Source organism: Manacus candei, unplaced genomic scaffold (assembly GCF_025592945.1).
Source record: "Manacus candei isolate 608988 ecotype Guabito, Panama unplaced genomic scaffold, ASM2559294v1 h1tg000018l, whole genome shotgun sequence".
Lineage (NCBI taxonomy): Eukaryota > Metazoa > Chordata > Aves > Passeriformes > Pipridae > Manacus > Manacus candei.
In genome coordinates, this window is record NW_026138066.1 from 20,199,496 (window position 1) to 20,226,071 (window position 26,576).

The 26,576-nt window shown below is 47.7% G+C and overlaps 2 protein-coding genes across 2 annotated transcripts in view; both read left to right on the plus strand.

Moving 5' to 3' along the window:
• The first annotated feature begins 306 nt into the window (after positions 1-306).
• Positions 307-3,932, plus strand: LOC127469851 (uncharacterized). The gene is made up of 4 exons (XM_051784665.1): positions 307-485; positions 1,097-1,998; positions 2,211-2,507; positions 3,894-3,932. The coding sequence occupies exons 2-4, from the start codon at positions 1,276-1,278 to the stop codon at positions 3,930-3,932; spliced, it is 1,059 nt and encodes a 352-aa protein (XP_051640625.1). The 5' UTR covers positions 307-485; positions 1,097-1,275.
• A 21,252-nt stretch (positions 3,933-25,184) lies between these two features.
• LOC127469744 (solute carrier organic anion transporter family member 1A2-like) overlaps positions 25,185-26,576 on the plus strand; it is a 54,556-nt gene continuing 53,164 nt past the window's right edge. Inside the window, exon 1 of the mRNA XM_051784456.1 lies at positions 25,185-25,223. Within this exon, the coding sequence (XP_051640416.1) occupies positions 25,204-25,223 (20 nt within the window). The 5' untranslated portion in view covers positions 25,185-25,203. The remainder of the gene's footprint in view (positions 25,224-26,576) is intronic.

Sequence of the window (26,576 nt, forward strand, 5' to 3'; positions counted from 1 at the left end):
GTGGGAGGGTGACACCCACCCGCCGATTTGAAAGTTACCCTTTAAGGTAAAATACTTGTTACCTGCTGAATATTCAAGATATTGGGTAGCTGATGAGTACAAAAAGAAGCGGGCTCTTGGAGGGGGTGTGCTTTTCCAGGCGGGTGGCTTGGGACTGCACCCAGCGCTGCAAATAAAGGATTCTTTTCTGTAAGTTTCCTTGTCCTGCAAGTGTTTTTTTTGCCGTTTTTATAAATTGGTAAAAGAGATTTTTCTCACATTAGGTAATGATTAGGTGATGTTTGGCTGCCATTCAGGCATCACCTTATACTACATACTGGCCCTACGTAGTGTAATGTGGAACTGATAAAAATGGGGTGTCGGGACTGCTGAGCTGAGCGATACTCATCCTACCACCGAGACTGTGTTGCTCCGCGGGGACACCCGCTAAGCATGGGTACCGACCAGCTGCTGCAGATCCTGACAGCCCTGGCCTGCCTGTGTGGGTAAGCACAGTTTTTTTTTGATAGGAAGCAACTGAGAGAACAAACTTTTTAATATCCTTTTTATGTTCCTTTAATTCCCCTTTTATGTTTATAGCACTTTTCCTTTAGTTTCCCTTTTTACTAACCAATATCGTGTTATCCATAATATTGTGTTAAGATCCTTTTTTGATATCCCTTTTCACTAGTTAATACTGTATTAAATGCTGTTCGTAGTATTTGTTTTAATGCCACCCGATAAGGTAGTTATTTTGTATCCTTTTTTAGTTTTTGATTCCTCTTGCTAAGTTTATTACTATTACTATTATTATTCTCACTGTAATAAAAGATATTTTGTGTGTTTGAGTATTTCTGGCACTTGTCTTTATTCCGGACATGTATCCAAACGAACTGCTACATCATGGGAGCAGTGAAACCAACCAGATAATCCCCATGGACACAGCCTTGAGCTGTGTGCAGGTGCACATTCCTTAGTATTTTTGTAGAAAGATGTTTGTGTTATGTGTGTGAGAAAATAGTTAGAAAAACCTAATAAAAGGCTGCCTGCTGTGCTGAGCAGGCAGACATCTCTTTGTCTCATCATCCTATGTTGTGTGTCTTCTTCCCCCCCTCAGACCGGGACCCCTTCGACAGATACCCAGCGACAGACTGTAGTGCATAAGTTGGCAAGGCTGCTCAGGAGGGCTTTAAACTAGGTTTGAAGGGGGAAGGGATTGAAACCGGGCTCTCCAGTGATCAGCCTAAGGACAGAAAGCCTGAGTTAAGAACGAAATCAGCAGCCCACCTGAAGTGCATGTACACCAATGCGCGCAGCATGGGCAACAAACAAGAGGAGCTGGAAGCCATCGTGCAGCAGGAAAGCTATGATGTAGTTGCCATCACAGAAACATGGTGGGATGACTCACATGACTGGAGTGCTGCCATGGATGGCTACAAGCTCTTCAGAAGGGACAGGCAAGGTAGGAGAGGTGGAGGGGTGGCTCTGTATGTTAGAGAGTCTCTTGACTCTTTAGAACTTGAAGTCAGTAACAATAAGGTTGAGTGCCTGTGGATCAAAATCAGGGGGAAGGCCAACAAGGCTGACATCCTGGTGGGAGTCTGTTACAGACCACCCAACCAGGATGATGAGGATGATGAATTTTTCTACAAGCAGCTGGCAGATGTCTCAAAATCTCCAGCCCTTGTGCTTGTGGGTGACTTTAACCTGCTGGATGTCTGCTGGGAACTCCACACGGCAGAGAAGAGGCAGTCTAGGAGATTCCTAGAGTGTATAGAAGACAACTTCCTGCTCCAGCTGGTAAATGAGCCTACCAGGGATGGGGCCCTGCTAGACCTGCTGTTCACAAACAGAGAGGGGCTGGTGGGAGATGTGGTGGTTGGAGGCCGTCTGGGTCACAGTGACCATGAAATAATAGAATTCTCAATACTCAGGGATGCAAGAAGGGCCATCAACAAAACCTCTACGCTGGACTTCCAGAGGGCAGATTTCAGCCTGTTCAAGAAACTGGTTCAGAGGGTACCGTGGGAAACAGCCCTTGAAAACAAAGGGGTCCAGGAGGGATGGACATACTTCAAGAAGGAAGTCTTAAATGCATTTCTCCTCTCTTTTGTCAACTCAACCACTGTCTGGCAAAGCTCCTGTGCAGATACGGGATCTTATCTCAGGTCAGTGGTCTGGTCCACATGAGTTGATAACTTGGGGAAGGGGATATGCTTGTGTTTCCACAGGTGATAGCCCTCGTTGGGTACCTGCCCGGTGTGTTCGTCCTGTGCTTAATGATCCTTCCCGTCAATGGGTGGATGGTCCCGCAACCCAAGCAGAATGTGTGGGTGACCCTAGTTGAGATGATCCATCAGGAAACCTTGTGCCTTTCTCTAGCCAACCCAGAGAATCCTTTTTCTACCTGCTTGGTCGGACTACCTCTGGATAAGTGGCCTTGTCCAGAGTTCCAGAAAGTCTGCAACAGCTCTGCACCAAAGATCAATGTTGATAACTGGGACCCCATTTATGCATACTTACCTCAAGTAACACAAGAACCTCAAGAACTGGAATTGCTAGGCTCAGTGGTCATGGATGCTTGTATAATGTTTAATTATACATATAACTCAAAGAGAAGAGGACAGAGTGTGAATGCAACATTGCCTGTATATACAAATGCTACTGCTTGGTGTAATTATACTTCTAAACATATTTCACGATCTTTTAATGTACCTATTGCCTTACCTAGTGGAGTTTTTCTTATTTGTGGAGATAGAGCATGGAGTGGAATTCCATCTAGACTAGTGGTCCATCTAGAATGGTGGACCATGTAGCTTGGGGAGGCTTACTCTGCTCACTCCTAATCTTACCATGATTCATAATAAAAAGCGAGGGAAGCGCGGCATTCATCAATTTTCAAAACAATGTGATGATCGGGTAACCTTTTGGGGACTCAGGGAAATTATAGCAGCATCAGCGCTCACACCTGGAGTTGCAGCAGCGGCAGCATTAAAAAAGTTGACAAACTTGGGATGTTGGTTGAGTAAGCAAACCAATGCTACTTCTATTGCACTGAGTGGTCTATTAACTGACGTAGATAGTGTTAGGCGTGCCACACTGCAGAATAGAGCTGCACTTGATTTTCTGTTGTTAGCACAAGGTCACGGTTGCACTGAGTTTGATGGAATGTGTTGCATGAATTTGTCGGACCATAGTGAATCCATACACAGCTTTTGAAAGAAGGGGTCCACAAATTACAAGTTGATGATGAATGGGATTGGTTAACCAAGTTGTTTGGTAAATGGGGTTTGTCTGGTTGGCTGTTATCCATCATTAAAACAGGACTGCTGATTTTGGTAATTATTGTAATTGTGTTACTAATGCTGCCATGTTTAGTATCGCTCCTGCAAAGGGCCCTGTAGGATACGATGCAGGCAGTCTTTGTAGCACAATTACAGACAGGGGGAATTGTAGGGGGAGATGGCAGGCCCATGGAACCCCTGGGCCCCCTGGAAGCGAAAGAGCTGGAGGCATTGAGGGGAGTAAGACCGTTCCCCTGAGAAAGGTGGAGGTGGCTGCATATTCCCATGGAAGCGGCCCTGAGAGCTGGACAGCACGATGTGGGGGGAAGTCACAGCCCCACAGCTGAAGTCTGAGGACTTTGGAGTATTGTGGAGTGTTAGGCCGTTTTTCATGGGAGCAGTGAAGCCAACCAGATAATCCCCATGGACACAGCCTTGAGCTGTGTGCAGATGCACATTCCTTAGTATTTTTGTAGAAAGATGTTTGTGTTATGTGTGTGAGAAAGTAGAGTTAGGAAAACCTAATAAAAGGCTGCCTGCTGCTCTGAGCAGGCAGACATCCCTTTGTCTCACGATCCTCGTGTGTGTTGTGCGTCTTCTTCCCCCCTTGGACCGGGACCCTTTCGACAGATACCCAGCGATAGAACTCAATCTTGCCACTTCTGTTAAGGAAAATAAAAAGTCTTTCTATAGCTACATAAGTAGCAAAAAGAGGGACAAGGAAAACCTCCATTCTTTAGTGGACGTGGTGGGGAACATAGTTATTAAAGATGAGGAAAAGGCTGAGGTATTTAACACCTTCTTTACCTCAGTCTTCAACGGTAGGACAGGTCTCTCTGAGGACAGCTGGCTTCTGGAGCTTGTAGATAGGAATATGAAGCTGAATAGTCCCCCCGTAATCAAGGAGGAAACAATCAGCGACCTGCTGAGCCACTTGGATCCCCACAAGTCTATGGGACCAGATGGGATCCACCCAAGGGTGATGAGGGAGCTGGCGGAAGAGCTCGCCAAGCCTCTCTCCATCATTTACCAACAGTCCTGGCTCACTGGGGAGGTCCCAGATGACTGGAAGTTGGCAAATGTCACACCAATCCACAAAAAGGGTCGGAAGGAGGACCCAGGAAACTACAGGCCTGTCAGTCTGACCTCAGTGCCTGGCAAGGTTATGGAGCAGATCATCCTGGGTGCAATCACACAGCACCTACAGGATGGACAAGGGATTAGACCCAGCCAGCATGGGTTTAGGAGGGGCAGGTCCTGTCTGACCAATCTGATCTCCTTCTACGATCAGGTGACCCACCTGGTGGATGAGGGGAAGGCTGTGGATGTGTCTATCTGGACTTCAGCAAAGCCTTTGACACCATCTCCCATAATATACTCCTGAAAAAGCTGGCAGCCCATGGCTTGGACAGGGGCACTCTGTGCTGGGTTAGGAACTGGCTGGAGGGCCGGGCCCAGAGAGTGCTGGTGGACAGGGCTGCATCCAGCTGGCGGCCGGTCACTAGTGGTGTTCCCCAGGGGTCAGTGTTGGGTCCAGTTCTGTTTAATATCTTTATCGATGATTTAGATGAGGGGATTGAGTCCATCATTAGCAAATTCGCAGACGACACCAAGTTAGGAGGGAGTGTCGACCTGCTGGAAGGCAGAAGGGCTCTGCAGAGGGACCTGGATAGGCTGGAGAGTTGGGCTGGTTCCAACGGGATGATGTTCAACAAGGCCAAGTGCCGGGTCCTGCACTTTGGCCACAACAACCCCCTGCAGTGCTACAGGCTGGGGACAGAGTGGCTGGAGAGCAGCCAGGTAGAAAGGGACATGGGAGTGCTGATTGACAAGAAGCTGAACATGAGCCAGCAGTGTGCCCAGGTGGCCAAGAAGGCCAATGGCATCCTGGCCTGGATCAGGAACAGTGTGGCCAGCAGGACCAGGGAAGTGATTCTGCCCCTGTACCCAGCGCTGGTGAGGCCTCACCTGGAGTACTGTGTCCAGTTCTGGACCCCTCAGTTTAGGAAAGATGTTGAGGTGCAGAGAAAAGCAACAAGGCTGGTGAAGGGACTTGAACACAAGTCCTATGAGGAGAGGCTGAGGGAGCTGGGGTTGTTTAGCCTTGAGAAGAGAAGGCTCAGGGGAGACCTCATCACTCTCTACAACTCCCTGAGATGAGGTTGTAGGCAGGTGGGGGGTTGGTCTCTTCTCCCAGGCAATCAGCAGTAGGACAAGAGGGCATGGCCTTAAGCTGCGCCAGGGGAGGTTTAGGTTGGATATTAGAAAGAAATTCTTTACAGAGTGGGTAATCAGGCATTGGAATGGGCTGCCCAGGGAAGTGGTGGATTCTCCGTCCCTGGAGGTTTTTAAGATGAGGCTGGACGTGGCTCTTAGTGCCATGGTCTAGCAACTGTGGTGGTAGTGGATCAAGGGTTGGACTTGATGATCTCAGAGGTCCCTTCCAACCCGTCTGATTCTCTGATTCTCTGACTGTTGGGCGCGGCAGCAGGAGAGAGAGCTGGGGCCACTGGCTTTGCAGGAGTGGTGGGACCCAGCTTTGCCCTTGCTGTTTCGGGAACCACCCCAGGTGTGGCAGGCACGACCAGAGATCGAGTCGTAGCAAAGGCACCGGGATCTATGAGAAAGGCAAGGGCAAAGAGAATAAATGAGAGTGTAGAACCTCCCCTGCCTGTGCTGGCTGGCGAGCGGGGGGTGACTCCTTCCCCTATAACAGCTAATCCCACGCAGGCAGCTGCAGTGGGTGCGAGTGTTGTGGAGATTTTAAAACCACCCGACGACTTTGTCATAGCAATAAGGATGCCTGCTCCCATAACAAGCGGAGCAGGGCTGAGGACGAGAGCGGTCAGTGCCCAGCCTACCCCAACGTGTAGGAGAGGAAGGGGGAAAATACGTGATGGTTGCAGACGCCGCCACCGCTCTGCGAGTGCAGGGGCAGCATTGACCACTGCGAGTCCAACCGCGAGACAGTTGGAGTCTGGGTTTGGTACAGGAGTTGCTGCCACTTCTGCAGACAGAGCGGGGGCCGCAGCGGGCGCAAGGGCAAATCACTTCCTAACTGTGGCCAACACAAGTAGAACTACTCATAACACCTTGGTAACTGCAAGCAGGAGACCAGCTAAAAGTACAGAAGCTGCAGGAAAACCTAAAGCAGTACCTGTAACTGGAGTCCCAGACCAACCTACCATGGGACCCTCTGGCTCTGCCATTAGGGGTGGAGACGGAGCTGTCACTCCCCCTTCAGCTCTCCCAAGCCTCCACAATCTGTACCCTCCCACCAGACCGAAAAGGGGGGGACAAAATCAGTGTGAATTTCCAACGAATACAAAAACTAAAACCCACCAATGCAATATATGTAATAGGTGAAAAGTTAATGTCAAATTCTGTAAAGAGAGGAGACACTAAAAGTTATCTAGATTTGAAAGAGAAAAAAGTAATTTGTCCCCAATAAACAAAACTAAAAAATAGAAACTATCTATTAACCCCTGCCTCCCCTGTCTTCTAAAACTGTCACAGGCTCATAACCTGTGAAGGAATATTTCTACCTGTGATAAACTGAGAAAATGATTTGAGCTAATTAAGAGAAAACAGTGTAAGGTCAATATGATCTGGAGAGAAAAGAAAACAAGTCGTAAAACTTAATTGGGCCCCTATAAAGAGATAAAACAAGTTACCTCCCTTTTACCTTGTGTAAGACTTATAGTGAGAGAATTTTGTTTAGTTAGCTAGATAATAGCATCTTTCTTAAAATTTATAACTTAGTATAGATAACAAGTGAACATCTGCTGAAAGTCTGATTTAACAATATATTATGAATGCTTGTTAAGAAATCTCTGTGGAATGTCTGACCTAACAATGTGTAATGTTTATACTTATGTATAATGAATATTCATGGAGTAGCTGGAAATAAATGTAAAACAAATGTCTTCTTTGGGTGTGACAGGCGTTGGGAGTTGTTGGACCCCTTCCCTGATCACCCAGCGCTGAATTTGCTTTTATCATATAATAAAATTCTGATTGGAAATTGCCCGACTGGGTTTCTATTTCTCACATACCCTAACTCAGTAAGGGGGGAATACTGTTTTATTTCAAGTATAAACTAACAACGTGTCAGAAGTTAACTGTTTACAGATAGTTTGTTCCAGTAAGCAGACCTGAAAGCTGTACCACCAAAATTCAAGCCGAAAGCCATGGAAACAACTTTTATGCAGAAGTAGACAAATGTCTTAATTTCAAATGAAATACATCAGGACCAAAGAGTGTTAAACTGCAATAGACCAAGAGTGAGTAGACAAGAAGCCAACATAAAAGCCGTCCGTGGCACTGGCAGCAGTGACTGTGGCTCTTTACAGCATACCCTCACCGGCAGAGGCAGCCATGGCTCCGGGTGGCTCTGTGCCGGCAGCGGTGGCTGTGGGTTTTTACGGCACACCCGTGCCTGCGGATCCATCCGTGGCCCCGGCACTCCCGCACCTGTGCCAGCGGCACTCCCGCACCTGTGCCAGCGGCGAGTCCGTGCGCAGCGACGACTCCGTGTGCGGCGCCAGCAGCACCAACCCCTGGCGGTGGCATGCTGCCGTCTGTCTTCTCCCCTGTCAACCCCCCCCTTAGGACATATCCATCTGCGGCTGTTCCTCCACCTCCTATACAATATCCTTCCCTGACAGACCGCTTAGCCAAGCAGCAACATACGGAGAGCAATGACAATTCACCTCCTCTTATTGACTTTTCCCAAAATGCACCCGACCCTTATCCCCCACTCCCTCCCTCTCCCTCATCCTCTGACACCGATGGTGAAAACTCCCTTAACGAAGCAGCAGTTTTGCTTCAAGGGGGACCAACTTGTCAAAGGAAACGGGGGAAACAGGGGGGAGCGAAAGGCAGGAAAGGGAAAGAAGGGAAAACAAAGGGGGTGCAATCCTGCCCCCGGCAGAAGTGGTTGTGTTACTGATGCTGCCATGTCTAGTATCGTATCCTGCAGGTTACGATGCGGGCGGTCTTTGTCGCACAACTACAGACAGGGGGAACTGTGGGAGAAGGCGGCGGGTCCGCTGAGCCCCTAGAAGTTGACGAGTTTAAAATATTGGATGGTATAAGGCCGTTCCCATGAGAACAGTGAAGTTAATTAACTGTTCCCATAAACAGAGCAGCCTTGAGAAGCCGGGGGTTGGCTGGAAAGATGACAAGCAGTGCAAGGACAGAGATACTGGCTATGTTTCACAATTGCAGGTGTTAGCGCTATGGTGTTTTGTAGAAATTATGTTTACAGAAAGTGTGTGGGAAAGTGTGGATTAGCTGCCTCAATAAAGGATGCTGCTGCGCTTAGGTGGCAGACAACTCTTGTCTCAACTCTCTCTCTGTGTGTGTGTGTGTGTGCTTTTTCTACTGACCAAACCTAACAATTGATAGATACCTGTGGCAATGGATTTGCCATATGCAGGATGGAAGAAGTCCTGTCAGAGATGGACTAGTGAAGAAAAAGAAGAAAACCGCTCAAATGTTATAGAAACAGAAGTTTTTAATGTGGTTTAAACAGGTTTCAAAATGGCTTTTTGTATTTTCTGCAAGGTCATTGCTTCTTCTTCCTGACACCCCTGTCAGAGACTGAAATGGTTGATGATTTATGCATTCTAGGAGACTTTTGCAGGCTTTTGACTATTGATACGTCTGATGGGCAATCAAGAGGTGTGAAGTCCTGAAAAGGCAAGAACTGACCTTGCAGGCTTTTGACTATTGATACATCTGATGGGCAATCAGGACCCGCCCTCCCTCTGCTAAACTTGAAAGGCGGGAACCAGGCGAAACACAAAAGACACAGCACAAAAAAGACACAGCACAAGGCCTGGAAGATGCCTCAGGTGGACTAAGCCCAAAAAAGGAAAACAACCCCTCATGCCAGGGAGGTGCCAGAGCATGCTGAGGGTATATAAACTGACTGGTGACTTTGAGAATTTGGGAGTTCTCCTTCTTCCCCACCGCCTGCGAATCAAGACCATCGCTCTCAAGCATCGCTGGATCCAGTAGGCGGTGACTATGTCCATTTCTTTTATACTCTCAGCTTCTCTTTTCCCTTACTCTCATCCTGGTTTTCCTCTCCCCTAAACAGTTTCTCCCCCCCCCAAAAGGGGTTCTTTTCTTTTCTCTTACTCTCCCTGGCTCTTATCCTGCCTTTCTCTCCCCTATGCATTTTTCTCCTCCCCAGAAAGGTTATGACAGCACCCAAAAATGTTAACTTACCTGTTGATTCAAAATTGTTAAAATAAATCTTATCAATATATATTTTCATACACCGATTATTCAGTGTCGTTTCGCTTTAATCCACCCCAAAGGAATTTTTGATAAAACCTGGGTTACCCCCCCCCTCTTTTCCTGGGGCGGGTCGTAACAACCCCCTGTGAGGGACTTGTCTCTCATACAGGAATGTCCTGGGAAGATGTCCTGAGGTGTTTCTCATTGGTCCTTGTTAACCCCTTCCTATTGGCTGTTGACCTTTTACCTGATTGTTTTTTTCTGTATGCCCCTGAACTTGTAATTGGTTCCCCTTTGACCCTCCTAAAAGCCTTATAAACCCCTACCCCACTGTGGGAGGCGCAGCAGCTTGCAGCCTGCACCGGGACACCAGCCGCCGACGCCAGGACGCCACAGCCCAGCATTGCAAGCCCAGCCGACAGAGAACCGACACAAATCAGCAAACAGACAGATCCTCTTCAGCAGTGGACACTAGCAGCTCTGAGACTCAAAGGTAATATGGGAAATGTGGGGTGAAGTCACAGCCCCACAACTGAAGTTTGAGGAGTTTGGGGTGTTGCGGGGTGTGTCAGAGACTGAAATAGTTAATGATTTATGCATTCCAGGAGTTTGCAGGTTTTGACTTTTGCCCTAAAAACGCAAGGAGATACCCCAGATGGACAGTTGAGCCCATCCCCTCAGTGCTAAGCCCTAAAAAGGCAAGAAGATGCCTCGGGTGGACGAAGCCCTAAAAAGGCAAGGAGATGCCTCAGGTGGACTAAGGCCTAAAAAGGCAAGGCCATTACCAGCTAACATTCTGGGGTTAGATCTGGTAAAGGGGAGGGCCTGGACAGATACCAGAGGGAGAGAAGGGGTGTTTGGTCTCCCACCCCCCTCTGCCCGTCTGTTGCAAACTGCTCCAAGTCTGCCTCCTTCTAAAATAACAAATGTAAACCCCCACCCACTCCCTTTAGGAACACGTGAAAACATTACCCCAGAAATTGCAGAATTCCAGGCACCATGGACAGTATGGTCTGTCCATAAACCTAATGGGCAGTGGCAGCTGCCAGTGAGTTACCTCGATGCTGACACTGGCTCACAAACAGCTGCTGTACATAACAAAGCTGAACTGATTGCCCAGATTGCTGATGTGACCACAGGGGACCAGACTCAAACAAGTACTATCACCCACTTAGAAAGTCTGAGACTTCAGATTCCCACAGGAAAGTAGAAGTAGGAGAACCTAATAAAAGGCTGCCTGCTGTGCTGAGCAGGCAGACATCTCTTTGTCTCACTCCCTCGTGTGTGTTGTGTGTCTTCTTCCCCCCTCAGACCGAGGACCTTCGACAGATACCCAGCGACAGGGAAACTTCTTCCCCACCGAGCTCTCACAGGACACAGGCGCATTAGCTACACTGCTGAAGCCTTGTTACATACAGGTTACACGGGCTGAATGAACAGAGCTGGTACGGTTCATTAAGGTAGCTGTACCAGAACTGCCTCTGGTTGAAGCCCTCCACATCCACATTTGGGACAAAATAGGGAACCTTATAAAACTCAAAGGTGAAGGGGGAGACCCCCAAGCGAACAATGCTTACCCAGCCTGGCAAGCTATAACGTCTGCATTAAGCAGAGCACACCAAAGAACAGCAAACACACCCCCCCCCGCTCACGCTGCGAGCAGCAGCCCAACTTTTACCCGCCGCAGTTTAAACACACAAAACCCGGCAGGGGGAGGGGGTGGAGCCGTTCACGATTCCACTACGGGGAAGGGAACCCGGAGCCCAAGGGACACGGGTCGGCGGGAAGGGACGGGTCGGCGAGAAGGGACGGGGAGCCGATTTCGCCGAAGCTGCAGGGGGGGGGAATGGGAGGAATGGGGGGATGAGGAGGGAGATTTCGGGATAGCTCTGCCTCGAGGGGACGAAGCTACATACAGAGAGGGATTGATTGATAGATGGGGTTTGTGCAGAGAGGAGACATTGCGAATTGGGGACTTACAAGTGTTACGTGCATGTCCTGTAATTATCGGTCCACGCCAAAACTGCAGGTTTCAGCCCTTGCCACATGAACTAACCAAAGAGCTGAGACAGCTGATAAGAGAAACTGGTGTATCTTCCCCTAACACACTTGCATTTTTAGAAACACCGAGCTCCACATACATTTTCATGCCACATGACTGGAGAACCCTGTTGAAAATAAGCCTCACTAACACACAGTATAATGTATGGCTGAACGATTTTAGAGAAATCTGCTCCGCTTATGCTAATGACCCACAAGCAGGGGTAACAGCACACCAGCTCACAGGAGATGGGAACTATCGTTCCATAGACACACAAACCGGGTACAATAGAGAAGTATACGAAGTCATAGCAAAGCATGCAATGCGAGCAATGAGAAAACTACCCACATCAGACAAAGACACAAACTTGTCATTTACAAAAATAATACAGGGCCCAACAGAACCTTACACACAATTCCTAGATCGGCTGCAATCTGCTCTAGATAGGCAGATTGAAAATGAGGAAGCCGGGGAAATCCTTAGCAGAAGACTGGCTTTCGAAAACGCTAATGTTGATTGTAAAAGAGTTCTGCAAACCCTTCCTAAAAGGGAAACTTGTAGCATCTCAGAATTAGTTCGTGCCTGCCAAGGGGTGGGTTCTTTAACACACCAAACAGATTTACTGGCAGTAGCACTGAGTGCCCAATTAAGAACACAGGAGGGGGCCAGACCCAGAAATGGTTGCTACATTTGTGGGGCCCCAGATCACTTCCAAAGGGATTGCCCTAGGAAACCCCTAGTTGTGGCACCCCGAAAGCACCCCAAAGCAAGGAGGGTGCCAAAAAACTGGAGGCGAGGGGCGCTGCCGTACGCCCCGATACAGCAAACACATGCAACACAGGGGAACAGGCTGGCAATTTGTGCCCCCCCACTTCAGCCAGCAATCTGTGCCTCTCCACATCAACCAGCGCTGGGCTGGACCTATCCAACAGGGACACAGTCTTCATAACTTCCACTGAGGTGGTGCTAATCCCGACTGGGCTTTGGGGTCCCCTTAGCCCAGGGGTACACGCACTGCTGATTGGAAGATCCTCTACCACCGGAATGGGTTTGTTTGTGCTACCTGGAGTAATAGACTCAGATTCTCATAGCGAGATTCTAATGATGGCATGGACCCCTTCACCCCCCTGTTTCATCCCAAAGGGACAGAAGATTGCTCAGTTAATCCCCTTCTACAGTGTGTCGCCTGCAGGGGAGGGGGGGAGGGAGCGGGGTTCAGGGGCCTTTGGTAGCATGGGGACACCCACAGGTTTACTGGGCAGCAGCCATCACAGCCACTCAGCTGCTCATGACGTGCCAGATTAATGGGCACAGATTTACAGGCCTTGCGGATTCTGGGGCTGATGTTTCCATCATAAAAGACTCAGAATGGCCACTTCACTGGTCTACTGTTTGCCCAGCTGCAACCATTCAGGGGGTGGGAGGCACACAAAGGCCCAGACAGAGTGCTCAAATACTCACTGTCTTGGGACCAGAGGGACAATTAGCCAAAGTAGCTCTCTTTATCGCTCCAATTCCTTGTTCATTGGGGATGTACTTGGGCACAAAAGCTTGTAAAAGAGCAATTAGAAGCAGGACACATTGTGCCAACAAACAGTCCCTGGAATGCTCCTGTGTTTTGCATCCCCCAAAAAAGTGGCAAATGAATGCTACAGGATTTAAGAGCAGTAAACGCAATCATAGAATCGATGGGAGTGTTGCAGCTAGGATATGCTATGCTCCCAGCATATTGACCGCTAATAATAATTGATTTAAAGGACTGCTTTTTTACCATCTTCCTACACCCCGAGGATGTGCCAAGGTTGCGCTGAGCAGGCAGACATCTCTTTGTCTCACTACCCTCATGTGTGTTGTGTGTCGTTCTTCCCCCTTCCGACCGAGACCTTTCGAGAGGTACCCAGCGACATTCCGGTGCTCTGACGCTGTGGAAGAGCCGGTGGGGCTCTGGAGTCGGTGTGACTCAGTAAGAATAGCTGAGAGATAACAGGAACAGCTTGGTAACTGTAAGGAAACAGGTTCAAATCCCAGCGTGTGACTGTGGTCTGTTTTGTATTTTATAATCATGGGTTGTGTGGATTCAAAAGTTGAGATCCCTAAAGAATCCCCCCTGAGAATGGTTTTGAAGTATTGGAAGACTTTAACTGGTTCTGAAACAACTTTAAAGAAGGAAGAACTGTGTAGGCTATCTGTAAGTGTATGACCGTTATTTGGGCAGATGAAAGGAGTGACTTGGCCAGAATTCGGCTCTTCTGAGCTAGACACGGTATTGAAGTTAATTTCACTCCTCAATGCGGAGCAAAAATGGGAAGAGATCAGGTACGCAGAGTTGTTTATGTTTCTGATAACACGCCCTGGATTGAGGGGAGAGAAGAGAAACGAAAGCTCAGAAAGGGCAGAAAAATCAGAAGTAGAGTTAGAAAAAGGAGGAAAAGATCGAGTTAAAACTACCCCCGTGTGATGGTTTCAGTCTAGGCCTTCCTGGAAACCAGCTTGTAACCAGGAAGGAACTGGGAAGGTGACCAAGGAAGTATTCCATGCTATTCCTTTATGTAACCTAGGGTGTAAATAAGGCATTGATAAGAGAGTTCGCTCTCTTCTCTTCCTGGCACCCCGATTACCAGTGTTGAGCTGGATGTTCAAAGGGAAGGTGCCCTCTACGCATCATGCCACCGACACCACGTGGAGCAAGTGGATTGCTTTGATTACGCAACGTGTCCGAATCGGGAACTCGAATCGCCCTGGCATTTTGGAAATCATAACCAATTGGCCTGAAGGTGGGAACTTCAGTCTGGCAGAAGAAGAAGAAGAGCCAGTGAGTCGAGCTGAAGAAGCTCTGCCATATGATAAGCTGCCAGATGAAGAAAGACGCTATGCCCTTTTCACCGATGGTTCCTGCCGTATTGTAGGGAGGGGCCGGAAGTGGAAAGCAGCTGTTTGGATTCCCACCCGACGAGTGTCGGAAGCCACTGAAGGTAAAGGCGAATCGAGTCAGTTTGCAGAACTCAAAGCGGTCCAATTGGCCCTAGATATCGCAGAGAGAGAAGGATGGCCAAGGCTCTACCTGTACACCGATTCGTGGATGATAGCCAATGCCCTATGGGGATGGCTAGACCGATGGAAAAAGATGAATTGGAGGCGTAGAGGGAAACCCATCTGGGCTGCTGATCTGTGGCAAGACATCGCTGCCAGAGTGAAGAAACTAAATGTAAGAGTCCGCCATGTGGATGCCCATGTGTCCAAGAAGCGAGCTAATGAGGAACATGCTAATAACGAACAGGCAGACCGAGCTGCACAGGTCAAGGTCTCGCAAGCAGACCTAGACTGGCAGCAGAAGGGAGAGTTGTTCCTAGCTCGATGGGCTCATGATGCTTCAGGTCATCAGGGCCGAGACGGCACTCATAGATGGGCACGAGACCGAGGGGTGGATTTAGCGAAAGATATTATCTCTCAGGTTATCCGTGACTGTGAAACCTGTGCTGCTATCAAGCAGGCAAAAAGGTTTAAGCCCCTGTGGTATGGTGGACGTTGGGAGAAGTATAAGTATGGAGAGGCCTGGCAGTCCTGGGAAGCTGAAGAGGGTCGCTGCAGAGTTCCAGCAGATCTGGCACCTTTAAGGTAAATGCTGTAACACCCCGTCCCATGAGTCTTATTTAAAAACACGGGGAATGGTGATTTAAATGTGTTAATATCACCCGATGGGAGAGGAAACAGCCCGGGAGAGGCTGGAGCTGCAGGAGGAGAGGCATCGGGACCGGCTCCTGCTGAACAGGAAGGAGCCATTGGTGGACCCCCTGGTGTGGATCTGGCTGCACCGGGAGGGATTAGGCAAATTAAAGTCTCTGGAGAAGTTAGCTCAGGTCCAGCGAGAGCGAGTCCTGTCCGTTTAGTTGGAGTAAGATCGGCCTTTGTTGAAGCTGCTTGCAGCGCGGCAGAGAGTTATGCAGATGCTGCGGAGCTGGCTAGCCCGGAAATAACATCTACTTTCGTTGCAACAGGAGTAACAGCAAGAGAAACTCCTGGCCCCACAGGGGCAATGGCTGTGGGGTCTGCCCTGTCTGTTCCCGCGAGCAGGGAAGCACTCTGTAGCTCTGCAGCAGCTGGCAGCTTTGCCGGGGCAGATAAAGTTGTCACAGCAACAGCAGAAGTGAGCTCGAAAGTAGAGAAACTAGTAACAGCTAAAGTTGATAGTTGTATCAGTAACAGTGAAGGCTGAAAAGTCAGCTTTTAGTAAGATTGCTTTTGGCTGGTAACATCAGAGAAAGTTATTATAGATGCGGCATCTGTTGTAGAAACAAAAGAGATTTTAGAAGTCACAGCGAAAGCGCTGCAGCATTTGGCCAGTGTAGAGACGGCGGCAGGCGTAGGAGTCGCTGATTCAGATAGTAGCAGTGAAGAGAAGGCGTCAGCCCCAGGGGGGGCGACGGCCCCAAATGTAGAGGTGTTTGTGAGAGCGAGCAGCCCAGCACCACGGATGGGTGCTCAGGCAGTTGATTCTATCGGTGGTGATAGCGATATGAGAGCTGTAAGAACGCAGCTGCATGCCCCGAGTGTAAGAGAGACCCCAAAGTTTGCTGCAGGCTGTACTGTTGTAGAGGAAAAAAGAAGAGAAATTAGTTGGGTTAAAATGTGTGAAACCAGGCAAAAAGCAAATGAGTCGCCCACAGAGTTTCTGAACAGATTGAAAGATGTTGTTAGAAAATATAGTGATATTGATTTAGAATCAGATAAGGGAAAGCAATATCTGGTATACCTGTTTGTGGGACAGTCCACAAACGATATAAGGAGGAAATTGCAAAAGGCAGATGGTAGTGAAAGAGACACTGATGAACTATTAGATATAGCCTGGGCAGTATATCGAGAAAGAGAGCAGAAAGCTAGTACGGTGGGCGGTGAGGGACGGCCGTTACCACGGCGACGGAACTGGCTGTCGAGGTGAAGAAAAAAGTGTTGCCTGTGCCTGATACAGCGGGAATGCGTGTGACAGAGAAAGCGAGATTGGGGCAGGGAGCGATCCCGAAGTTTAGAACTGTAGCCAGCACAATAGGGCGGGGACAGAAAAAACTAGTCCCAGTTGTTGCTCCGACTAATGAGGAGGCTTTGGCAGGTGGTCCAGGCAGAGACGGCAAATGCGAGTGCCGGGAAGGCTATGGGACCGTTGAGCGTAGCAGCGAGAGAGAGAGCCGGGGCCACTGACTTTGCAGGAGTGGCGGGACCCAGCTCTGCCTTTGCTGTTTCGGGAACCGCCCCAGGTGTGGCAGGCGCGACCAGAGGTCGGCAGGGAACAAAGACACCGAGAGTTGCGAGAAAAGCGGGGGGGGGGGGGGAAGGGGGGGGGTAGCTCCTTCCCCTGTAACATCTAACCCCACGCACGCAGCTGCAGTGGGTGCGAGTGCTGTAGAAATTTTAAAGCCACCCGACGACTTCACAGTTGTTATAACAATAAAGATGCCTGCTTCCATAACAAGCGGAGCAGAACCGAGGGCGAGAGCAGCCAGCGCCCAGCCTATTCCAACGTGTAGGAAAAGAAGGGAAAACCGCTCTGCGAGTGCCGGGGCAACGCTGACCACCGGCACAGAAAGAATGGGTCCAACTGTGGGACAGGCAAAATCTGGGTTTAGTGCAGGAGCTGCTGCCACCTCTACAGACAGAGCTGAGGCCGCAGTGAGCGCACAAACAAATTATTTCCTAGCTGTGGCCAACACGAGCGGGGCAACTCATAACACCTTAGCGGCTGCGAGCGAGAGACCGGCTGGGGGTGCAGAAGCTGCAGGAGAGCCTAGAGCGGTGTCTGTGGCTAGAGTCCCAGCCCAGTCCGACTCGGGACCCTCCACTCCTCCCATCAGACCGAAAGGGGGGAAGGGAGGACAAAATCAGTGTAAATTCCCGGCGAACACAAAAACTAAAATCCGCCGGTGTAATATATGTCATAAGATAATAAGGTGATGTTTTGAAAATTATGAGAGCTATTTAGATCCAAAGGGAGAAACTGATTTGTCCCCAACAAGGGAAACTGGGAAAAGAAACTCCCTACTAACCCTTACATCCCCTGTCTTTTAAAACAGGGGCATGCGTCTTGTAACATCTCAGCCTTGGCAAAAGATGTTCTTATCTCACCCCTAATTAACTGCTCCGGGAGTTTCAGCACCTAAATCCCACGGCAACAGAGAGACGGCATCCAGAGGGACCTGGACAGACTTGAGAGGTGGGCCTGTGCAAACCTCATGAAGTTCAACTAGGCCAAGTACAAGGTCCTGCACCTGGGCTGGGGCAAGCCCAAGTGCCTGCTGGAATGAGTCCAGAGGAGGGTCACTAAGTTTATGAGAGAGATAGAGCACTTCTTCTAAGACAGACTGAGAGAGCTGGGAGACCTTATAGCAACCTTACTGTGGGGGAGATGACAGGCCCATAGAACCCCCGAGCCCCCTGGAAGTAGAGGAGCTTGAAGCGTTACAGGGCGTGAGACCATTCCCTTGAGAAAAGTGGGGATAACTACATGTTCCCATAGATACAGCCCTGAGTATTAAACAATACAAGATCAGAGCTGCTTGGCAAACCACAGGTGTTACATCCCTGAGTGTTTTTGTGAGAACATGTTTATACTGTGTGTGTGAGAAAGTAGAGGTTAGAGATCTTAATAAAAAGCTGCCTGCTACGCTGAGCAGGCAGACATCTCTTTGCCTGACTGTCCTAGTGTGTCTTGTGTGTCTTTCTTCCTCCCTCGGACCAAGGCCTTCGACAGATATTCTGCAACACTTTACAGTAGATTAAGGGGGCCAGCAAGAAGGCTGGAGAGGGACTTTTTACCAGGGCATGTAGTGACAGGAAAAGGGGAAGTGGCCTTAAGAACAAGTTCAATGCTAGGGAGGCTGGAACTAGATGATCTTTAAGGTACCTCCCAACCCTAACCATTCTATGATTCTATATAAATACATGTACGTATACATATACAGTGTATCTAGGTATAAATAAAATATATCAACAATATATATTTGTACACTCCTGTATATATACTCTCTCTGCATATATAAAATGGACCAATATATATCCAATATCTATACCTACACAATGCTTTACATATATACATAAAACAAAAGTTTAGTTTTTGTCTATGGACCAAATGAAATGGAAAACCAGTCCAGCCAAGAGCACTCTTGAGATCATTTGAGCATTTCAGTGTCAAAAGTAGCAACAAGCAAATCACAAAACAATATGAAAACACACAGCAAGTGATATTGTCAAAGAAGGCAGTCTCCACATATGTAGTGAGAGGGGGCCTCCTTTTCTGACATATTTCTGAGTAAGCTCTTTAAAGCAGCTGGTTTTGCCAGAAAATTATGGGGCAATTTGAAAACACATGGGCCATAACATTATCAAAAGTGCCCATGGATAAATTAGAAGTTAATTGCACATTGATTAAATGGACAGTGATGAAATGGACATGAAAAAAAGTCATCTGTTAGAGGTAAGTAGAAGTCACGTGCAATTCATATCAGAGGCATGTATATACCTGCATACACATCAGATAGGGGGTTGCACACTTCTCCACACCAGATGCTGTCCATCTGCAGCCTGGGGAAGGCCTGGCAGGGTGCTTGCCAGAGGATTCCTAGAAACTTTACTTCAGCTGCTAGCCCTTTTACTGCTGCAGGTTCACTCTCAAGCTTTACTCTCTCACATGCCACAATCCACCCAGTTTCTCAGAGCTCCAGCAGGGCTGTGCCAAAGGGAAGGTGCCCACTGGCAGCCCCACATTATGTTCCAGGAAGGGCCCAGTGCACTCGGAGCTGTGGAGTTAGTACCCTGCAGCACCCACACTTCTCCAAATCCCAGAACCTGGTCTCGAGTGGGTGATGCCCTGAAGGAGCATTTTCCCCATTAAACATTAAATTAGGCATTTCTCACCAGTGGTACTAGACATGCTTGATCATCACCCACGATAAACTGGGCCACTCCCATACTCCACATAGTACTGTGCATCCCCCTGGCCGTGAGTGAGAAACTTCTTAATCCAGTTTGTCTGCTCCCCCCACTCCCTCCCCACCCCACCACCACCCCGCCCCCAACCTCCCCCCTTCTCCTCCCCCCCGTATATTAATATTCATCATTTTATTTTTGGTGCAATGGGTCGCATTTCTATCAGTCAGGGTCTGCATAACCCTAACAGATGAGCTGTAGAAAAGCCACAACCCATCGCCAGCCTCCAGACATCCCGAGGAGGGGCTGCCCTTCCGTCCGCCCCCTATCCTGTGCTCATTGCGGCCCAGCCGGGGGAAACCAGAGGGCTAAAGAAACATCCCCCTCTTCCCCCCCCCCCGCGCCGGACACACACACACACACAGACAGACACTTCCCCCCACCCTTTTCCCCGCTCCCAAGGAGAGCCGCACTAAAGGACAGCAGGACAGCCGTGTCTGTCCCGGCGGCTGCGGCGGCTCCCGACGGCGCGCCCGCCTCTGTCCGCTCCGGCGGCCGCGTCCCGCACCGCTCCTCCCCGGGGCCATGGCCGCGTCCCGCACCGCTCGTCCCCGGCAGCCTCCATCGAGGGAGCCCCAGCTGTGCCGCGGGGGACGCGGCTGCCGGCCGGGAGTGATGGAGCCGGGAGTGATGGAGCCGGGAGATGCCGCCCCGTGGTCGGGTCAGCGCCCCTCGGTCCCGGTCACTGCCGCGCTTCGCGGGGCTCTGGCGGGCTCAGCCGGGCTCTGCCGGGATCTGCCGGGATGCCACTCCCGGGCCCGCGGGGAGAGCGCTGTCCAGCCCCAGCCCTGGGTCGAAATCCCGATGCCCCGCGCCCCGTGCCCGCTCCAAGCCGCGTTTCCAGGGAATCCCGCCCGCGGCGCGCCGGGGGAGACGCTCGGCTACGGCCCCGGCACGGGCTGGAGTGCCGCGTAAACGCTCATCACCGGAGCTAGGGCTGAAAGGCAGAAAGAAATGAATGCGGGTAATCTTACGTCCCTCCAGGAGCTGGGAACGCCGGGCGGTGCAGCATCGGCCGGGTCTGCCGTCGGGTCGGGGCGCAGCACGCGGTGTTGGTCGCGTCGGTGGAAAGGTTGCCCAGCGCCGTGGTCTTTTGGATTTTTATAGGGTTCTCCTGCGAGAAAACAAGTCCATTCATCATTCCTCCTTTCAAACAAAAAGGATGTTCTCATGAGAACTCCTTGTTCCACTAGATAAAGGCAAGGCCACGCAGGTGGTGTAATCGCCCGTCCTGAGGAGGAGCTGACAACAAACTCCTCGTTACAATTAGCTGGATAAAGTCGTCTTGTGGCCAAAGGATGTGTGCAGCATGGCACGGCCTGGAGGGGGCACACACCTGCTTCTGCCGAGCCAGGACAGATGCTCTGTGCAAGGCTAACTCCTACATGGACAGGGGCCTTCAGGACAGCGGCACTAGGCTGCTTGGAAATGCCTTTATAATGTCCTTATGCATTCTATCGTCACTTCACTGCATTCAAAAGCAGAGTTTGCCTGCTTTTGATGTATCCTTCAACAAAATGTCTAGATATCAATACGTTTTCTTTATTTCTGAAATGATTGCTACTAGGATTTTCTCTCAAGAAACATCTGTGTGCCACGCATTTTAATTCTGACACATTGGACTTGAAAAGAAATTAATGTACAAGTTAATTAAATTAATTGAAAATAAATTAATGCATAATACCAGCTAAATTAATGGTTTATGCTGTCATAATATTTTTATTAGTTGAAAGTCCAGCAGTTAGCAAAAACATTCAGGAATTTGCCAGTGAAAACATGTTGACTGGGTTCTGCTTTCATTTCTGTGAGTACGAGTAAACATTTTCACCCCGCATCTGTGAGAGGTTTATTTTGGCTACGGCTCTTGCTGGAACATTAATCTTTATGTTTGCCTTTGTTAGAGGAAAGCAGAAAAGATGTGAGCCTCTAAAGAGCACTTCATTCATGAGCAGTCCTATACAGGCTAATATGCCCTTTCAGGAGCAGGCCCAGTCTCACTGGTGGCAGTGTGGTGGGGAATTCTGCACCTGTGCCCAGGGGCAAGCACTTCCCATGGTGTGTGTGTGTGTGTGATTACAGCTTGCTCTGCTCTGCACGGTGTGTGCAGGGCTAAAGGAAAACCTGGGGGGTGGGATTCTTCAGTCAAGCTGCAGGCTGGGGACAGATGTCAGCCAAGTGACAAATGCAGAGGTGCCCATTAACTCACATGGCAGAGGCACTAAATTCTGTATTATGGGAGGACCTCCAGCTGCAGCACTATTTCATTGACTCTGTTTAGCTCAGAGCATAAGTAGAGCTGGCTGGTGAGTTGGAGGTGGGTTGCTCAGCTGTGCTACACTCATAAGTGCCCATGGGACACAGAAAACAGTGGAAATTACAGAGACTGGAAAGTGCTGACACTTCAGTGAGGGGCATGGGAAAAGAGAACAGGAACCTAAGTCTTGCTTTTCATGTTTTCACGTGTCTGAGATGACCTGTGATTCTGATGGTCTCTTTAGTTAATTCACAATCAGAAAATGCTTCAATTAGCCATAATACCCTGAGGTTCAGAAATAAGAGACATCAGTATTACCCTGTATACCCCTAAGTCCTATATGAAGTCCTTCTAATGATTTTTTGTAAGGCACTTTTATGTGAGTAGCTGGTTTGGAGAAACACCACGCAAGTCATTGTACTGTTTTACAGCACTTTTTTCTTGCAAGCAGAAAATGTACTGATTTTTTTATCTCCTGGTGTGAAGGAACTGCTAATCTGCATGGAGAATATTTTGCTTCATGAATAGTATGGTTTGTTCTGGGACTGATGTATTTGCCAAATAAAATATTAATGTAACACCCTTTGTGTGGCTTGTGTTAGTGTTAGCTTTTAAAATGAAATCTTGACAGATCCCCATTTCTTTAAGGTTGTCTGGACAACAGCAAATACCTAAGCAAACTCAGAATTTAGAAACATTAGAAAAGACATACAAAAAGCACAATTGCACTGACTGCTAAAGGAAGCGAATATAGTTTCTTATAATCCTAGAAGTGGGGAATCCCGTGAATAACATTTAAGGACTACCAGAGTCTCATAGCTCATAGCCACTCTGTAACCCACCCACTGTGAATCAACCATGTGGAGAGCAAAATAATAGTTGGGATGGATATACAGTTAGATACAGAGCAAGGCCTGTGGGCTCAGCCAGGATCTATCCAAGGAAAAGAGCACAGAAATGAGTATGCACAATGAGGTGATTTATAGCATGAATGCAAGCCTAAACATATGCAATATAACAGTAACCTAATATTTTTTATTATTATTATTATTGGGTATAATACCTTTTCATTCTCCCTTGGTAATTTGTGTGGTTAAAACTTGCTTTTCACCTGAAACATCCTGAAATAGAGATGACATCATTTATCATTGCCCTGGGAAGCGCTCTGACAGTTCTATTCTGTTACCTCATTTTCAGATCACAGTTGTGTCACTTCCCATTAATTGTTCCTGCCTAGGGCAGCCTGGATTAGTTCTGCTGAGGAAATTTGCAGTATCAGGGGAGCAGGATCACTGCTTCCTTGCCAGCCCCCCCCCTTCCCTTTTCACCTACACTGCCCCTGGACAGACATCCATCAACCTGGCTCTGGCTAGGTCAAGCACAGAGCCACCTCAGCAAATTGTCTGGCTTGCAATTCAGCTTTGGGAAGTGATAAGCTTTCAGGATAGAAAATTTATTTCCTCCCATAGCTTTATTTTTATACATGTGCTTGTCCCTCCCTCCCCTGCTCTCTGGCATCATCCTGATGGCAAGTATCACTTTGTCTGCTTATTTCCTGGTGTCCTGAAAACTTAGAAATGCTGTTCCCAGGACAATACCTTCTCTGAACTATTAAGAAAAAAATCTAGACTTTCAAAGCTGATACATATGCTTTGTTGGCAGAGCAGGAGTCAAGCATTGAACAGGACCTTGTGAGGAGGAGGGACAAGCCTGGAGTTGGGGTGACCCACCTGCAGGCTGTGCCCTTCCCATGGGGCAGTACATAAGGAATAGGTCCCAGAAAGGGGCTTATAAGCAGCCCCAAGTGTGATATGTGATAAATCAGATTAATCCAGGGAGTTGCACCAGGAGACACAACTACAGGGGAGGCCCAAGACCCACCCAGGGATAGCTACATGCACACCAAATCCTGGCCAGAGCTTCAGTAGTGCTCCCAGGCAGAGAGCATAGTGGGTCCCAGATGAGGGACCATCAGGGAATTAAAACCTGTTAGTGCCTGACAGAAATGTTTTTATCTGCACGGTTTTGTTCATTTTCAGTTCTTTGCACCTCTTATCCACCTCCAGGTGTTCTGGTCATCCTCATTATGTAGAAGTTAGTTTGCTTCTGGGCTACCTCCTGGAGTTAGGCAACAAGTTCCAGCTGAGATCAATTCCAGGTGCAATGCTGGGGGTAGTTTGCTGCAGGGACTGCTGCCAAAAGATGTTATAACTCACCCTCCAAACGGTTTTTCTGCCTTTCCCTGCAGAGTTTATTAGCATCAACCCAGGAGGCAACTGATGGCTTAGATACAGTCAGAGATGCTCCTTGTCCCTCTGCTTGTGGGCCAACATTTTTATTCTCTGCAGTCTGGAGGAAATCACAAATAACATGTAAGTTAATATTGTGGATAATACTAGAGCAGGTGTTTCAAACACCTTATGTCTGCTGATCAGTTTTGGCTATCCATTCTGGTCAGTTCTAGGAATGGCCCTATGTTGATGTGGCCAGGCAGCTCAGTGTATCCACAGATGTATAAATATATATATGTATGTATAAAAAATGTCCACTGATGATTTAGTGATGTACATATAATCCTCCCCAAGGTAGTATTCATCTATGATAAAGATTTAACCTTTATTTTTTAAGATTTAACCTTTATTTTACTTTGAGGTCTTGTGCTGTTTCCTGGCTTGTCATGGTAGCACTAGGAAAGGTAAAAAGCCTCTATCCATACTGAGTCTTAACTGTACTTCTAAAAGAATAGTTTAAAACAATGAGCTTTTGTTTCTCTCTTTTCAAGCCTATGATGTTGGCAGTTGTTCTGATAGTAATAACTTTTGATAGGTAAAACAAATAACATTTGGTCACATTTAGCTTAGTATTCCCTTAATGTAGTCTTGTCATGGGCTTTGTTGATAAATGAAACTATCAGAACCAAGTCAGAGACTTCGTTTGTGAATTGCTTTATATTTCTGTAATTTCCTCAGGGGCTTATGATGAACAACTGTAGTGCTTATTATACATTAGATTTATTTCCTGCTTTGCTGTCACAGGTGCTTTGTCATTAAGAATTTCACTCCGTGCATGATTTCTGTGTAGAGTCTTAAAATTCTAAAATTTTATTTTGGTTACATTACGTGGCTTCTTACTGTAAAATAGAACACCATGCTCTGTGATGGTATCTGTAATGTATGGCAAAGTGGGATATATACAGATAATTCTGTTTTATAATACTTATAATACTTACAGAACTCTGACTCTAGTAAGAGTAAGAGGTTGCAGTCTAAACCAGGGGATTTAATAGCATCATGACTATAAAATAGATTCACCTTAAATGCATTTGGCTAACCTATTTCTTCTTCTGGGCATTTTTTTTTAGAGTGTTCTGCGTCAGTTATTTTTATGGTGTGCAGAGGCCACTTTCATCTCGGGATCTCAAAATGCTTTACGTGTTTCACAGGTAAGCAAGCGATGGCAAGAAGTCGTGCTATGATTAATAGTTCTGGCAGTGGAGTTTGGTCATCCTTTGTCATTCAGAGAAAGGAATGGAACAAACACAGTATTCTGTTACTTTTGTATGTGACCTGTACATTACTTTATTTTGGCCTGTACAGAAGTGGTAAACCTATCTCAACTTACTGCAACTGAGGACTTCATGAAATTGGTACCAAATGGTTCTGATTATTTGCAGAGACTGTACAAATATTCTGTAGTGACTGTAGTTTTCTTACAGGATCGTTGAAGGCCACATTTTTCTTTACTTTATGGGGTCACCTCTTGCACTCCACAAAACAAAGTTTTTACTGGAATATTTTCAAGTTTTGCATGGTCTGATAGCTCTGCATGTTTTTCCATCAAACATCTCTGTTTGCCAACATGTATCTCTGGATAAATACAAAGCTCGCACCTGAAAAAGCAGCACTGGCTGATGTGGAATTCAGACCAAACTGAATGAATGTTGCTAGGAAGAGAAAAGTGCTGATATACTCCCAATAGAGGATACATGCACAGAAGTATATTTTAAAATCCCAAACTTCAATTATTTGTTCCTCCTACGTGAAAGTTGATCTTTCTCCCTGACCTTGATTTCCTATAGCAGTAACAATGTAAATACTAAACAATGGAGAGGTATTTTAACACAAGATATGAGACTTCTGCAAGTGTCGTGTGCAGCTCAAATCTTGTTCTTGCAGGAGAATAGAATAACCCCAGAACTGATCCCTTGAGGAAATAAATTGAATAAGATGTATAATTACTGGTGACATACTGATCGAGAGAACTTTGCAGCTAGAGGTAAATTCTGGTATAACCATTACTTCTTCAGGGCTTAGCAAATCTAGTGGTTTAACTAGCAGTTATAGGAAATATGTGGTAGCTTACTTACATGGGTTTAGGTGGGTTATAAATTACTTGTGGCATCTTTGTCTTTAGTATAGACATCCCATTAGACAAATTGTATGCTCTCACACACAAAAGGAAACAAACAGACAACAAAACCCTACAATGTTTAAAGGCTCTTATTTTAAAAAATATTTTAACAAGCCTGACAAATTGTAATTCCAACTGCACAAGACAGGCTGAAAGGAAAATTACACTTAACAACTTTATAAAAATATTTAGAATCATAGAATTAGAATAGCTTGGGTTGGAAGGGACCTTAAAGATCTAGTTCCAACCCCCCTGCCATGGGCAGGGTCACCTTTTACTAGGCCAGATTACCTAGAGCCCTATCCAATGTGGCCTTAAGCACTTCCAGGGATGGTGCATCCACATCTTCTCTGGGCAACCTGCCTCACCACCCTCACAGGGAAGA

What these genes read in the sequence shown, in the direction of transcription:
- LOC127469851 (XM_051784665.1), top strand. Translation starts at nt 1,276, where the DNA reads ATGTACACCAATGCGCGCAGCATGGGCAACAAACAAGAGGAGCTGGAA. An exon ending in TCAAGAAACTGGTTCAGAGG is followed by an intron (nt 1,999 to 2,210) that starts GTACCGTGGGAA and finishes GTGTTTCCACAG; the next exon opens with GTGATAGCCCTCGTTGGGTA. An exon ending in TTTATGCATACTTACCTCAA is followed by an intron (nt 2,508 to 3,893) that starts GTAACACAAGAA and finishes CCCTTTCGACAG; the next exon opens with ATACCCAGCGATAGAACTCA.